General features: G+C 33.5%; 2 protein-coding genes across 11 annotated transcripts in view; one reads left to right on the forward strand and one right to left on the reverse strand.

Moving 5' to 3' along the window:
• Positions 1-1879: 1879 nt before the first annotated feature.
• Positions 1880-13616, reverse strand: LOC126776755 (RNA cytidine acetyltransferase). Its single transcript, XM_050499491.1, has 18 exons — positions 13408-13616; positions 13162-13256; positions 12809-12968; positions 12291-12427; positions 11450-11612; positions 11031-11173; positions 10160-10436; positions 9018-9233; positions 8380-8607; positions 7937-8076; positions 7075-7222; positions 6289-6434; positions 5209-5346; positions 4611-4807; positions 3822-3991; positions 3365-3610; positions 2564-2703; positions 1880-2006 (listed from the first exon to the last, which is right to left on the reverse strand). Exons 1-18 carry the CDS (start codon positions 13513-13515, stop codon positions 1907-1909), a joined length of 2952 nt encoding a protein of 983 aa, XP_050355448.1. The 5' UTR covers positions 13516-13616; the 3' UTR covers positions 1880-1906.
• Positions 13617-14641: 1025 nt separating this feature from the next.
• The window catches only part of LOC126776730 (AT-rich interactive domain-containing protein 2), a 29456-nt gene continuing 27639 nt past the window's right edge, over positions 14642-16458 (forward strand). For all 10 annotated transcript variants that reach the window (XM_050499427.1, XM_050499431.1, XM_050499435.1 and 7 more), the window contains exons 1-3: positions 14642-14931; positions 15021-15111; positions 15576-15685. In XM_050499427.1, the coding sequence (XP_050355384.1) occupies positions 14837-14931; positions 15021-15111; positions 15576-15685 (296 nt within the window). In that variant the 5' untranslated portion in view covers positions 14642-14836. The remainder of the gene's footprint in view (positions 14932-15020; positions 15112-15575; positions 15686-16458) is intronic.

Genomic DNA, 16458 nt, shown 5'->3' on the forward strand with positions numbered 1-16458 from the left:
ATGACTACAAGATTATTGAATAAAAATGATTTTAAAAATTCATATGTAGATTTATTATAAGGCTTTATAGTTTTATAAGTGTTTTAACTCATTCAATGCGACAGCAAATTAACTAAAACTACTCAACTGTTGCGGGCCTTTTAAACAAAAAGTTCATGATCGGCGTGCAACTGCAATAAAACCTGGAGTATATGACGAAGCTTTGCAATCGTATTGATAAAGAACTTATTAGTATTACAAAATGAAAATAGAAATTTATTCAATACTCAATCTTCTTCACCCCAGACCACAGTACAGTGCAGACGTGCAGTCTTCGATCACTAATAAAAACTAGATACACAGCTACAAAAAACGTCCTCACCAAATGAGCACACATTTGGGTGCGCTTTTAATGTAGTACCATTCGGAAGCGCCGACAGTAAACATGTCTCAGTGCTCGTTCAAAAATGAAGAAATCACACGTCTAGGACGCTGAAAAAGGTTGGAGTTTCATATTTTCGGTAAGTATTAATATTACCATTATATAATTGTTATCACTGTATTGAAAATACTGGCATTTCGTCAAGAAATCTTCGAATTATATATTTTGATATTGATGATTGATTATGTAAATAAATAATTATGTCTATATTTATCTTAGTTTCATTGGTTATAAGTGCCCTTCCATATTAATAATAAATTATGTTTAAAACAAAAAAAAAAAAACCTTTAATAAAAATTGCTTTTCAAATTTGAGTATGAAAAAAAATATATTGATCAATTCAGCTCCATTCCATCCAGTCCTATAAAAAATAAAATTTTATTGCCTTTTTTACTGTTTTTTACCATCTACTTTAAGTTAACCACGTAAGGTTAAATTTGTTATGTATGTACCAGAAATTTTCGGTCGTAAAAAAATTGTGTAAATTGTTTTGTGAATACAACTTTAAGTGATGATCTTAAGATTGAATTTGCATTAATGTGTTATTGTTTCAATTACAAATACATAAACACATTAAGGGACAGTTTTAAAATGATTTTTATACGGGACTATGTATTTAGTTCTTATTAGTGATCGAAGCGTGCAGTGTGCTTTTTTTACAAATAAATTCTTAGAAACAATTAAAAAAAATTTAAGACATAAATTCAAAATCCAAAGTTGGAGTGCATTACTGCGCACTTTATTTGGCGTATAATAACCCATTCTTATAAATAAGCACCGCCTCCAAAGTCTCGTTCAAAAACAATGACTAGCATCATACTGGACATTTCTGCGGGCTTGGTACCTCGAACATCCAATAATAACAATTGAAGGTATGCGTCGGTTACGAGTTGCATTTCGACCTTATAAATAATATATATATATATATATAATTACATAGCTGCCTTACAAACACACCCCCTTGCACTTCTGCTGCTCTGGTTATGAGCACTGACGCCTATATAATCCTGCGTACATCAGAGAAATCGAACTCAGCGATGTTGTTGATTTTTCACCTGTGTTTTATGAACACTCGTAACAAACCTAAGCGCTCGGTAGACATACCTACACGACGAACCTTCCGAGTTCAAAAATGAAATTAATGATATGCTATCGTCATGGATGTCTCAACAAAATAGTGAAAGAGCACAAAATACTTCTTCTCTGAGAACTATAGAAGACTCATTAACATTTTTCTCTTCGCAATATGAAGATATGATTAAATATTACTGGTGGTAGGGCTTTGTGCAAGCTCGTCTGGGTAGGTTCCACCCACTCATTAGATATTCTACCGCAAAACAGCAATACTTGGTATTGCCAGTGTAATTACAGGCACAATACATTGTAAGAAATAGAAATATTAATAGAAATACTCTTTATAATAAAAAAAAATGACTGCAGTTGAAATAAAACATAATATTATATTGTCAAATAAATGTATTCGATTTAATTCCGCACATGTTTCTTCTTTTTCTTCTTCTTGCTGGAGTGAGCTTCAATTAGTTCTTCTATTTCTTTGCTGTCTTCTCCGAGTCGCTTCTCACCACTAAAAAGAAAAAATGCAAAAATATTTATCGTAATCATTACTCGTATTCCAAAAAATTAAAAGAGATCACGTTTGACTATGGATATTAGCACAGTCAATATGACCTTATATGTTTTTTGAGTATGAAGTGTTCTTACTAAATTTTTTATTTAAAACAGACTCAACATCTCACCCTTTGAAAACCTCAAGCGATATTTTCTATTTTATCGGCTAGATGAGCGAATGAGTCTCCTTATAGTCAACAATGGTTATCACAGTTAATAAATATTGTCCCTTTAAAAAATTATCATCGTATTAGTAAAGTAGAACTACTTGTACGTCCTTTGAGTTTTGCAAATCTTCGTTAGAAATGCTTTTACTGATGCGTTAATTTTCAACCTTGCAAAAGGGTCGTTGATTAAGTGCTGATGATATTGATGGGATGCTCTTACAACACCACACACAGGTTGAGTTGGGGTAAATCTTTTATACCGGAAATCACACTCGGTTAAACTAAATGAAACCTACTTTTATATATAACGAGACAAAGGCAAAGTTTTAGTCTGACAATTACTAACCTCTTTACAGATACTAATTGTTTCTGGTTGGAAACAGACAAAGCTTTGCCCCAGTCGAGGTCGCTGCCCTTGATCCTGTACTGCGCCAGATCTTCGCCCATCAAACGGGACAGCTCCTTCCGTTGTTTACGTTCCAGCTCCTGGAATTGAAATGTTTTCATTTAGTTGAGAAAACAAAAAAAAATTACAAATTCAACAAACAAAATTATAATAAAATATTTTATTTAATTCATATAATGGAGATGAAAACTCAAATACAACAATTTGCAGATTTCTGCGATGTAACGTCGCTTTTTTTGTATTTCTTCCATATATATATATATATATGGTATATATCATTTGTAACATTATTTTTATATACGTATTAAGAAAATGTATTTCTTGAACTTTTATTATAAAGTTAAATTGTAAGTAAGTGTCATTAATAAGAACATTTGATCTGCCAAGCAAGCAGTTGCTATCGGTAAACACATACCAAACAACAGGTATCCCAGCAGTGCAGTCTTTTGCAGACTGTTACTTAGTTACTTTCATACATATATGTAGCATCGATGAAATATATATTAAAATTGGTATTTTTTCTAGCAATATTACAAAGACGATGTTAGCAAATATTATTACATAGTATAGTAGTCTATGAATGTCCCACTGCTGGGCTAAAGCCTCCTCTCCCTTTTTTTAATTACATGGATGGATGAATATATTTTTTTTAAAACTAAAACAAAACACTACGCCTTTTCAGAAAGACAATTTATTTCTAAATTTCCAAATAAGAACAAATATACCACAAACGAGTAATACCTTTGCCGCCTTCGACAATTCCTCTTGCAGACTCTGCTTGACTGGTTCATCTGTTTTCACGTCTGCTATTTTATCATCTATGCCCATTTCCTTGGCAACGGTCACTTCCAAAATGGAGTTGAGGGCCGTGTTGATCTTCTTGCAGGCCTCGTAGAACTTGGCCAGGATTTGGGATCCAGGTAGTCCGAGCTCACTTGCTACGTCATCTACTTCTTTCATTTGGAAACCCATAGCTACGAACAGAACCTGGAAATTTTCAACAATTTTATAATTTTTTAACACAACAATCAAAACCTTTAATTTACAAATGCTTTCCGATCTGTTAACAGCTCTGCTGCATTATGCACTATAAACGGTTCAATATATTTAAATATATACACTTTATTTTAACAGTAGAGGCCCAACATGACATAAATGGACTGATACTTTTTTACTAATAAATAATAAGTTCCTTTACCTGCTGAACAGCGTCCAGCTTAAGTTTGACCTTCGTATGGAAAACAATGTTAGCGAGCGGCTCCAGCAGGTCCGTGATGAGGCGGTAGTCGGCCTGCTGGCGACAGTACGCCTCCAGCCGGGACAGGTCGTGGCACGAGAGATGCTGCTCGATGATTTGCTTCGTTAAAACTGTTTACAAATTAATAGTTTCACTTAACTGAAGCTTCAATAAATATCATTGTATCGCTTATGTCTGTTTGTTGCGATAAACATAAGCTATAAGAATAAAAAGGAGAATTTCTTAAATACGTGACAAATTTTTAAGTAGGCGTGCCTATAAGGCCACAGATTCTGATGTTCTCGGTTACATCATTTTCATAATCGATGGACGGTAATCCGACACGACCGGCGGCATTGCACACGAAAACAACGCCGAATTTCGGGCCATTCATTATTATTATTATTATTATTATTTTGGGAAACATACAGTACACACCACATATGTTATACAACAATTAACTCGTTCACACACCAATCAAGTTTCCACTTAAAACTAAATCATGTATGACAGTAAACAAGCAATTAAGTAAATTATAAATAATAATTATGAAGATTCAAACAGTTGACAAATTTATATATTTTTTTAATTATATTTATTTTATTTTTACTTTTCGTTACCTGATCAGGAATTTTATTTCGACCCTAGGATTTGCAAACTTTTATTTGTCTAAGAAACGTTCTCCGATGAGGCTACTATATATAAAATTTGGTTCGACGAAGTAAAAACGATCTAAATCGGGTACCGCACCGGGGCGCTCGACGGGCACGGCGTCGCTGAGCAGCGCGGCGAGCGCGAGCGGCGCGGGCAGGCGGCGCAGCGCGCGCGCGAGCAGGCGCGCCGCGCGGCGGCGGAAGTCGCTGAAGTACGCGCCCGCCCAGCGCGCCGGCCGCAGCGCGCGCAGCAGGATGCACGAGTGCTCGCCCGTCAGCTCGTTGGCCTTCTGGCTGCGGAAACGAATAACTATGTTTCGGTACAATGCTTTTATTGTTCCCTATACTCGATATCCGGTTAAGATATATTTTGCAGCCCCTTACGGTCCGGGAGACAGTTGTACATCTGCGGTAGGCATTATACGCCTATAAATATAACTAACCAGTAAATCCTAACTAATATTATATATGCGAAAGTTAGTTTGTTTGTTAGGCATACACATTTTATCTACTCAACCAATTATAATTTTTTGCAAAAAATGACAAAGGTTAACCCCTATCAAACCCAACACCCCCCCCCCCCCCCTTATCGCGCGGGCTAAACCGCTCGCGAAAACTAGTAAGATTAATAAGTGAAACAAGTATCATTAACTACACATTCTATATGTATACTACGTAATATTTCACAAGCTCACCTTAAATAAACTGGTACATATTTTTGAGATTTCCAAAATTTCAATAGTTCTTCAGTAAGACCGAAGCTGGTCCCCAGGTAGTCTAAGTGTTCAGCCCTCACTTCTGTAAGCCTTCTCAGTAATGTCGGAGGTTTCGACCTAAAAATAATATTAAAATTATTGATACAATGTCATTTATTAAAATGTATATTTATAGAATATTCCAATGGAAGTAGGAAAGAAGGAAAATAAATAACATTGACCTTAAATTGACATGACATTTGAATTAGACTAGTGAGGAGAAAATTAACGAATGAGTGGGTTAATGAATGAATGATAAAGTATGGAACGATATATTTTATTGGTTTTAAACGTAATTTTATATTAATTTTAATAGATACATGTTATATGGATTGCAGGTACAATAAAAAAAAAATCGTTAATACAAAATTCGTTTAAGCAAATCCAGGTCGTAATAAAAAACTTGATTTTTACTTCTTAAAAATTCAATTTCTAAATTCAATTTTCTTTTCATTACCTTACTATATATAATAAAAACATCTTTATCGAGTGTTAGGTAACTTTCTATATTTGCTAATAATATTTCATATTCCATATTATATACAAATTAATAAACAAATATCTATTTTAATGTCTAAAATTTGTGACAAAACAAAAATAATATATTTTTATCTGTATAAATTTATTCGTTCTCCGTTCGTTTAGCGAACGTACTTGGTCGAGACCTTAATATTGTTAGTTTATCGAAAGATGGCGTCTTGAATGTCGGCAAAACTGTTTTCAAAACTTCAGAAGTAAAATTAAAGTTAATTTAAGTAGTTAAGTGGAAGTTATTGTTGTATTACAAATAAAGATATATTAATCAAGAACTGTTATTAGTGCAGAGTATAGCGGAGTTATCAGTAAATCACTTTGAATATTTATATATATAAATTACGGTTTGTTTTTATTTATTACTATTGTGATTTGAATATACTATGCGTAATGACTGTTTTATGCCAACATAAAATAGAATAAAAAAAGTATGTAATTTTAGTACTTTTTCTATTCTATAAAATATCTTTTATTTTATAATCGTACCTTGGCGTTATATTTTCAGTATGCAGTGAGTCCTTCTGGGCATCTGTACGAGCATTTTCGTCGTCACTGTTCACCTCTTCGAGGTATGGAATATCACCGGAGTAGTACGCAGCCAATTGTTGCAAGGCGCGCTTACCGTAGCCCATCTGTTGAAAACAATGTGTCAATATTGGACCCAAGTCACTCGTTTCATTTGCTTGGTAAGCAAATAACAGGCTGTATTCCCACTGCTGGGACGCGACCTCTCCTTCCGAAGAGGTTTGAAGCTGAGTTTCGAGTTCATTAATTAAAGCTTAATCACATGTTAGATTTGTCCTATGTGTGTACATGTGTGTACCGTCCCATGTCATAACGTCTGCGCAGTTTTCTGGTTTTTAATATTAGCCACCATGTTTCAGAAGGACGTTATTACAATGTTTATATAAAAATTCAACTTTATATAAATATTACATCATAATACCATTAGTTTATTAAAATATTATAAGTTATCATATAATCCAATTTTAATTTGATAGAAAATCTCACAATTATCGTTTCATAATTTTTTTCCGTGCAAATCAAAATCATAAAGCCAAGATGGACCAGAGACTAGTGCACGTAAATCTTAAGCGAAGATTATTGATTTATACCGGGCAACACTGAATTTTCATCATTCATTCAATCAATCATTTCATGTCCTTCAATTGTGTTTATAATTCCAGCTGTGGGCTACTTACTTTCTTTTTTGTTTTATGTAAATCATAGAAGTCCTCGTTAATGATGATGATTAAACAAAATAATACAAACCCGTTGATATGATGGATGAGTCGCTATCCTGACGATTCTCGCCCCTGAGAGCTTCGGGAAGTCTTTATCACCGAATTGTTCACAGATATTCCAAGGTATAAGGTCACCTGAGGCTTTTCTTCCACGACCCAGGCTGTCTTTTACCGATCTAATTCGAAAACAAAATTGAACTTTATATGTATCATAATATTATTTTTCCAAAGTGCAAGTTTATACAGTCAACTCAACTATAAGATTAAACTTATAAAAAATAAGTACATATTATTGTTTTTTTTTATAGAATAGGAAGGCGGACGAGCATATGGACCACCTGATGGTAAGTGGTCACCAACGCCCAAAGACATTGGCATTGTAAGAAAAGTCAACCATCGCTTACATAGCCAATGCGCCACCAACCTTGGGAACTAAGATTTTATGTCCCTTGTGCCTGTAATTACACTAGTTCACTCACCCTTCAAACCGGAACACAACAATATCAAGTACTGCTGTTTTGCGGTAAAATATCTAATGAGTGGGTGGTACCTACCCAGACGAGCTTGTATAAAGCCCTAGCACCAGTAATGTATCAATCGATTGCTTTGAAATTAATCGTATTAAAACCATTCAAGGTTGTTTAGCGGTGATCAGTAAAAACATGCTGTCTTCTTCTTTCGAATGTCAAATCAATAAAGACGGAAAGAGCAAAGTCAATGTTTAACTAAACAGCAACCTTTATGAGGCCGATAGTTTTATGACGTCACTCACTATTAGCGAGTTCTTAGTCCAAGAAAAAATTTCGAATTATTTAAAATTTTAATTCATTGATATTTCTGCCACGTATGATATTTTAGTATTTTTTTTTTCTTTTATAATTGACTCTCACCTATCACTGAGGTTTCCTTCCAGACACAGCTGCAGCACACACAGAACCTCTGGCAGTGCTGCTCGGTTGGACGGCGCTAGCAACACGAACAGTTGGTGAGCCGGCGCGTCCGCCAGCAGCTGCAGGTCGTTGGGACTGTTCTGGAAACGGATACTTTATTATTTATCGGCATTGGAGTTTTCAGATTTAGGTCGAACCAGGATGATAAACTTTGTTCTCTTTACTAGGAAGGACTATTGGTGATGATGGAGGTGATGGTGATGATGATCCATGTACTTTGAAGTAAACTGGGAGTAAACGAAATCATTGCCTTAGTACTTTGTCAAACTATAAGATTTAATAACTAAGCAATCCGAATGAAATAAAACAAATTAAAGTTTCAGGCGATGCTGGAGTATGTTATATGCTCAAAATCAAAAGTCGAAGTCGTGTTCCTTCTATACCTTATAATGACTGGCCACGTATATGGAAACGAGGCGATGAAGGAACGCCTCGGCAGCTTTGTGGTAACAGAACAGGGCGTCTCGGTTGACCCTGTATAGATCGCAGGCAGCTGGCGGCGGGGCACCTACGCCCAACGTCGGGCTCGGCGCTTCCAGACACAGCAGCGAGTTGAGCCACTGCTCCACTGAGTCACCAGAACGGTAACGGATCGGTTCCTCCAATTTTATCTGCATTTAAAAAAAATAGTTAAAGATAATATTTCAATATGATTTCTAATTAAAATATGCATTCGTTTTTCCTTTATTGCTACGGGAACAGTATCGCGCTTCAGTGCTCTGCTAAGTTGGAGGACGCTTCTAACTAAAAATAGTAGAATTACTGGAGTTTTTTCAATACATAAAGTAATAATAATTAATAATATCCTGAGTCATTTTTCACACACAGCTATCTGATCCCAAATTAAGCTTGCACAGAGCTTGTGCTTTGGAAACCAGACAACTTATATACTACATATACTATTTATCTTTTGTAAATACATACTTATATAGATAACTATATAAGTTTAGTATATAAGTACATGCTTACATATACTCTAGTTCGATGTATGGACGATGTAGGACAGCAGGGGTTGACTCACCGGGGGCGGAGCCTTATGCTCGGTCTGCAGCTGCGCGAACAGCTTGAGCGACAGCGCGCGGCCCGTGCCCTCGTACCCGGACACGGTGGACGACAGCAGCGCCAGCGGCGCGCGGGTGGCCGCGGCAGACACGTGCGCCAGAGGGATGGCGGCCGCCTCGTCTACCAGCACCAGATCCGCAGCTGACAGCAGCCCATGATCATCCGGCGTAATATACTGAAATGGAATCGTTTTACATAAATTAATAATAATAATGATATATGTATCTAAGGTTTATTTATTTATTTGAATCTCCAACAGTTGTACATAAGACACATTCAAATCACTTTTTACATTAACTTAAAACTAACTATGCACGACCGATTACAGGAGAACACACCATTCACAAAACACAATTACAAAATATACAAATCAAAAATAAAATAAAAACAGAAAATGAAAATATTTAAATAAAAAACAAAAACAGAAACAGAAAGTAACTAATTAAATTTTTAAACAAATTAACAGTTTATACTAAAAGAAACATCACATTTTTTCATGAACGATGAGAGCCCGTCACAACCAACGTCCAGTGTTACTGTGTTTTTTACACAATAATTATATTCTCGCGATATTCGCGATATTGGAGCATTCTGTCCAAGTTTCGTTCGAGCGCGGTCAATTTTAAAGAACGGACATGGGTTGCGAGGTCTTCTAGAAACAAGGAGGAAATATTATCATAAGATGCATATTTCTTAGATTCATAAAATAAATTAGACATAGCAATAGTGTTCTACACTGCGATACTATATTTTTTTTTTTTTTTTATAGAATAGGAAGGAGGACGAGCATATGGGCCACCTGATGGTAAGTGGTCACCAAACGCCCTTAGACATTGGCATTGTAAGAAATGTCAACCATCGCTTACATAGCCAATGCGCCACCAACCTTGGGAACTAAGATTTTATGTCCCTCGTGCCTGTAATTACACTGGCTCACTCACCCTTCAAATCGGAACACAACAATATCAAGTATTGCTGTTTTGCGGTAGAATATCTGATGAGTGGGTGGTACCTACCCAGACGAGCTTGCACAAAGCCCTACCACCAGTTATATATAATTTATGTGATTTTTTAGGTTTGCATATAACATTATCCCATTACCTGTACAGTTTGGCGAGAATTCCTAGAAATGTTGATCCTGACGATAGCCTTCTTGAAGTCGGGATTCGTTGACCTCACGATATTGTAATCGATGTGTTCTTGATATAAACAAGCATCGAGACCTTTCAAGACAAACTCGAACAACGTGATCAAGTTTTCAGGGTGAGGAGACGTAACGTATATGTTCACATAGCCCAGTGACACGGCAGCAGCGACGGCTAAGCCGAGGCAGGCAGACTTCCCGCGACCTCTTGCGGCGGTGAGACAATGTGGAGGTCTGAAAAAATTTTTAATTGTAAAATGTATTATTATTGGAAAAACTAAATTTAAAAAATATAAATATACAATATAACTTGTGAAATATATTTTTTTTTATAGAATTGGAAGGCGGACGAGCATATGGGCCACCTGACGGTAAGTGGTCACCAAACGCCCTTAGACATTGGCATTGTAAGAAATGTCAACCATCGCTTACATAGCCAATGCGGCACCAACCTTGGGAACTAAGATTTTATGTCCCTCGTGCCTGTAATTACACTGGCTCACTCACCCTTCAAACCGGAACACAACAATATCAAGTATTGCTGTTTTGCGGTAGAATATCTGATGAGTGGGTGGTACCTACCCAGACGAGCTTGCACAAAGCTCTACCACCAGTATTTCTATATTCCATATAAAATAAGTATGAATAATGAGTATAATCATAGACAAAGAAAAATATAAATATTTGCATAAATATAGTGACTAAACATATATATTATGTTTAAAGCAAATAAATGGAATTAAATTGAATGAAATTGAAAGCTATATAAGAAAAAAAAAAAACAAAGTCTCATAAAATTTATATGTAAAATAGCTATTGGTATTATACCTTGATTGTTTATCAGCGAGTGTATTAATAAGTGCAACTAATGCAGTGGCCTGGTCGTATGTTCGACATAACGCAACTAGTGGTCCAGCTGGTGGAGTGTCCGATAACGACGAAACTAGCTCTGTCAATTTTGGATTAACACGCTGAAAAATAAAATATAATTTTATCTATTTTTGCTATGTATGTAAAACATCAAACAGTTGTAAGCTGATATCATTTTTTAATATAAGTAAATAAATATATTAATAGTCAAGTCAAGTTAAGATGCCTATTAGTTGAATTCAACTAGAAGTTGAAATCTGAAGATCACTTGATAAAATTTAACCAAGTAAAACTGATTTGCTTCATTTGTATATTACAGGCTCTTCATTTAATTTACCAAACAATAAATTATTATGTAATTTAAAGCAAGTAATCACCTCTGGAGCAGCATCAACTGGTTCCACTTGGGCTGTTTTTGAAGATATTGGAAGTACATTTAAGGCATCATCAAGAACAAGACATCTAGGATTATCAGCTAATGACAAAAGGAAACGTTCGTTGAAACGGTTTGTAACTGTATCATAGGCTTCTGTTTTGAATCTGAAAAATTAAAAATAATTATTGTAGAAAGAATAAGATATGAAAAATAGTAATCAAAAAATAAACTTCGGTTGTCACAGTGGAGGGGCTGGCATATGTGAATTATTGAAATAAATTCACCAATTACCAATAATAAAATATTTTTTTTTTTTCTTATCATTATAATTATATATAGAATCAAAGTTTATAGTTTACGAGCCACGCACACACAAAGTGTCTCATGTGTAGTGTCATGTCCAGGGTACAAGTTGTTACCAAGGCTCATAAACAGATGTATCACATCAAAAAAATGCACAATATTATTACTATATCAACTTCTTCTTCGTAACACCCTGTGAATGTCCCACTGCTGGGCAAAGGCCTCATCTCCTCTTTTGAGGAGAAGGTGAGGAACTTATTCCACCACGCTGCTCCAGTGCGGGTTGGTGGAATACACATGTGGCAGAATTTCAGTTAAATTAGACACATGATGGTTTCTTCACAATGTTTTCCTTCACTCTCAAGCACAAGACGAATTATAATCACAAATTAAGGCCATGAAAATTCAGTGGTGCTTGCCCGGGTATGAACCCACGGTCATTGGTCACACAATATTACCACTGGGCCATCTCGAATTACTATATCAATCAACCTTTTATAATTTAGATTAAGCAGTAGTGTGTTAAAGCAAATTATTACCTAGAATGGACATCCATTGTTATAGAGTGCAACTGTCTTAATGAGTTCATGGTTTTAAGCAAGAATATTATGAGTCCACCTCCCTCCACAGTTTCTATTGTACGAGCCATCAAGTTTGGAGTGAGAGCTTCAAAATCCTGAATTTGGAAAAAACATACACTAAATGTTAAACAAAATGTATTTAAATGTCCATCTGTGATTTCAAAATAGTTCTCTATTAAAGTTAAATATTTTTATCTGTTTAACTGGATTTTTCAGATTACGCGGGCAAAGCCGCCGGCATACCGCCTACAGCAATGGCAATGCATTCACTGGTTCAATAGGGCTGGCTTAATTTTTACCAATATTTTGTATTTAGTTATGATTTGTACAGTTACTATTTATTATAAATATAAATGAGCATTTAAGTGATAAATAGTAGAAATCAGGAACCAGACATGTTTTCTATTATTTAACAGAAACGGTATACATTTTTATCTAATCTTAAAAAAAAATTAAGCAATAATATTTAAACATACTTGGAGAACACACACTCCATAAGTCTGACCAAGCATAGTGTGACTCTCTGAGTAGTAGCGGCCATGTATTGTAGTTGCCACTCGGAATGCATCAAACAGTGACTCTTCTGACACCTCTAATTTTCCCGCTGCAATTTTTTTAGCTCGTTTCCTTCCATGACTGAAACAATTAAAACATGATGTTTATTAAATTTTACTTGTTAAAATTTGTCTATTTATCTAAATGTGTTTTATTGAAGAGATTTATTTTATTTATGAATTTATTTTTTAAATTATTAAACTTATGCAATTCTTAAAAGAAAATAATTAATTAGTATTCAAAGAAAATTTCAAATTAACTCTTTAAGACTAACTTGCTAATAGCTTCGTCCTTGTTCTTGTAGCACCATAACACTGTAGGTCTAGCTTTGACTGTAGATTTTACAAGCATGTCATATAATATTGGCACCTGAAATTGAATAATCACTTATTTAAAGCTTAAGAAAAGACTATGTATAATCCTTAGAGTCTACTATAGCTAGAAAATTATATATATTTACATTTTTTCATTTCTATAGTTAAACTATTTGATAATTAAGCTATATTGTCTTTGTGCTTACTTGATCTCTACTTTTATCTCCAACAAGAAGAAACATAGTGCGATGGCCAAGTTTGACGCCATTTTCTATCATTACCCTAATACGGTTATCTATCTTCTTTTTCACCATTTTGGAGTAACAATAAAATATTTAAGAACAATTATTAGCGATATCTCAAACTTATAACCTAAAACCGCATGACAATATTTTCATTACATGGGATTTGACAATTTAGATTCAATACACTGGGTACTGACGTCTGACATATGTCAATAATTGTTATACCGTCAAGCTGAACCGTAGACAGATTAGTTTCTCTGTCTACGAGCTGAACCATTACTGAACTATAGCATGTAGCAACTGTCTTGTAAAAAAACTGAATTAATAATGTTTTAAGACAATTTATCGCTTTTCGTCTCAAAATTGAACATATATTAATTTTTTACTATTTAATTTTTTTAAATAGACTGACATAGTTTGCTGTTATAACTTTTCCCTAGCGAGATTTAAGCTTCCTTCTCGACATCCATACTTATTTTTTTCAAGTAGTTTTTAGATAGACAAGTCATCAATAAATAAGCATATTTAGCTATATAATAAATCAGACGTGAAAAAATTTTAATCAGATTAACGATTTCGATCATATATTGTAATCATTGAACATAATTGCAGTGTAACGAAAGTATTCAAAAAGTAACTTTACTTTTTGATTTAGTGAGTCAAGTAAGTTATTTGTTCATGTTTGTTATAGTTGTTGAATATACCAAAAAATGAATATAATATTAAAAGTGTTTGTTCCATCCAAATGCCTAGTATTCTTATATATACAGCGTACAATAAAAACTTGGGTAATACTATTACTACTTATCGTCAATATTCAATCCATAACTTTTTATGGCTATGTAGTTATATTATAACTCCCTTGAATACTATTGTGATCAAAGGAGTCGACTGATCTTGTGATTTGTATTTCTGCAGCTGTGGCGATCGCTTCAGAAATGCAGCTCATACATATAAAAGAAAGAGAGACAAATTTAAAAGTTTCAAAAACAAAATGTGTAAGAAACATTAATTAAAACATACGAGTTTTAGAATTATAAACATGCTTATGAAAACTGCTTAATTATGTTTGTAACCTTCATTGATGCTGTCATTTTGCAAACTTGTAACACCGATATTCGTTTAAAAGTACGTTATATAGAAACACTGATCGCGTCGTCGGCCGTCGCTCGCTTTGCAGTTTAACTGTCACTGTCAAATGTGTTAGATATTCTAATTCCGGACAATCGGCATTTTTTCCAATTATATTAAGTTTTGAATAACAAATGGAAAATTGAATATGTCTCATGTCTTTACTATATTTATAAACAATATTGTCATATCTTAAAAGTCAGTACTTCTTCAATAAGTGATTAGGCGTCAGTCTAACGCCTTTTATTAAATCCAAAAAATGGCAAAATCTCAAATAAATACAAAATCAAGAGATTATTTGCGGGATAAAGAAGTATTTTTAAAAGAATTGAAACAGTTTAACGAAAGCAAAAAGTGAATATTAATTGTTACTATTGCAACATTGAAACAAATCCATATATTATGATGAATACATTTTTTGATAACAATTGTTTGTTTTTCAGCATACCATATAAAATACCTGTTGTGAATGGAGTGGACATAGATTTGTATCTTTTATATTCATTAGTTATACAACGAGGTGGCTTGAGTAAAGTGAGTTATATAAAACATAGCATACATATTCAATTTAATAATAACCAAAAATAATAAATTTAATTTTTTATTCTTTCAAATAACCAAAGTAAAACTTACGATTCTGATTGCTTTTTTAATGAAGGCATTTCTAACCAATCAATTCTTTTTATCTTTTAAATGTTTGTTTTAGTTTTATTCTTTTAATATACAGCAAACTTTTGTTTATAATATCATATATGTATGTATTAATGTTTATTTAATTATAAAATAAAAAAAGAAAATAAATAATAAATCATCCTTTTTTAAAACATTATTTAATAATTATACTATTGATAAACTAATAATTATATTAACTTTTTTATGTAAGTATAAATTAATTAATTGAGCATAGTATGTAATCAGAAAGAAAACGCTATCTCTTTCAAACAAATCTATAGCTAAGTTTTATTAAATTATTAAAACTAATACAGTCAATCTTGTAGGTTAATCAAAATGATACATGGGAATCATTTCTACGACAGCTACGGTTGCCACATCCTTGCGTGAATGGATCAACGTTGTTAAGAAGAATATATGGCACATATTTGGAGAAGTATGCAATAATATTCTTTATACTATTCCTGTTAATACAGATACTAAGTTGCCTTGCTATCAGATAAAGCATAAAAGGCACTAATCTTGGGATTTATGGTACTAATATTATATATGCAAAATAACTGTCTTTTACACTTTCATGGCTAAATCACTGAACCAATTTTGTTAAAATTTGGTATAAAGCAAGTTTTGCCCACAGGGTAGAAGAGTAATGTTGGTGCTTCTGAAATTGCACTGAGTAGAATTTTATGAAATAATTTGTATAGATTCTAAGTGATCTATTGGCAATTGCTCTGTCCTAATACATCTTAAATCACTCCCCACATTATTTTTACGTTTTCATTAAAATATTATGTAGTATCAGTAAAGCTACTGATTATTTTTTTTTTTACAGAAAAAGCTTAAACTTAATATTTCTTTTTATAACAGATACTCTATTTGACAAAAAAATTAAAATAAAACGTATGTTAATTCTTTCTTTACAAAACTTTCATAAATTATTTTCAAGCATACTAGATATGCAGTAATATTTTGGCCAGCGTTCACTTCAAAAACGCAGTCTGAAATTTTTCTTTGAACTATATATTAATATGAAAGTTTTATATCAATTGTCTTAGTATTTTTTGCGTGAATTGCATTGAAAAACAAACGATTAAACAAATCTTTTCTCTTTATAAAATATTTGTATCATTTTCTAGCTATTATTCAGGGTCTAATGTAATGTATATTACATTACGCAATAAAACTATAAAATGCTCAATACCAGAGTTT

The sequence above is a fragment of the Nymphalis io genome, chromosome 21 (genome assembly GCF_905147045.1).
Source record: "Nymphalis io chromosome 21, ilAglIoxx1.1, whole genome shotgun sequence".
NCBI lineage: Eukaryota > Metazoa > Arthropoda > Insecta > Lepidoptera > Nymphalidae > Nymphalis > Nymphalis io.

Coding starts and splice junctions, on each gene's coding strand:
- LOC126776755 (XM_050499491.1), bottom strand. CDS start 13,515: ATGGTGAAAAAGAAGATAGATAACCGTATTAGGGTAATGATAGAAAAT. Junction 6,435..7,074: donor CTCATCCATCATATCAACGG/GTTTGTATTATT, acceptor TGTTTTCAACAG/ATGGGCTACGGTAAGCGCGC. Junction 3,611..3,821: donor AGCTGGACGCTGTTCAGCAG/GTAAAGGAACTT, acceptor GAAAATTTCCAG/GTTCTGTTCGTAGCTATGGG.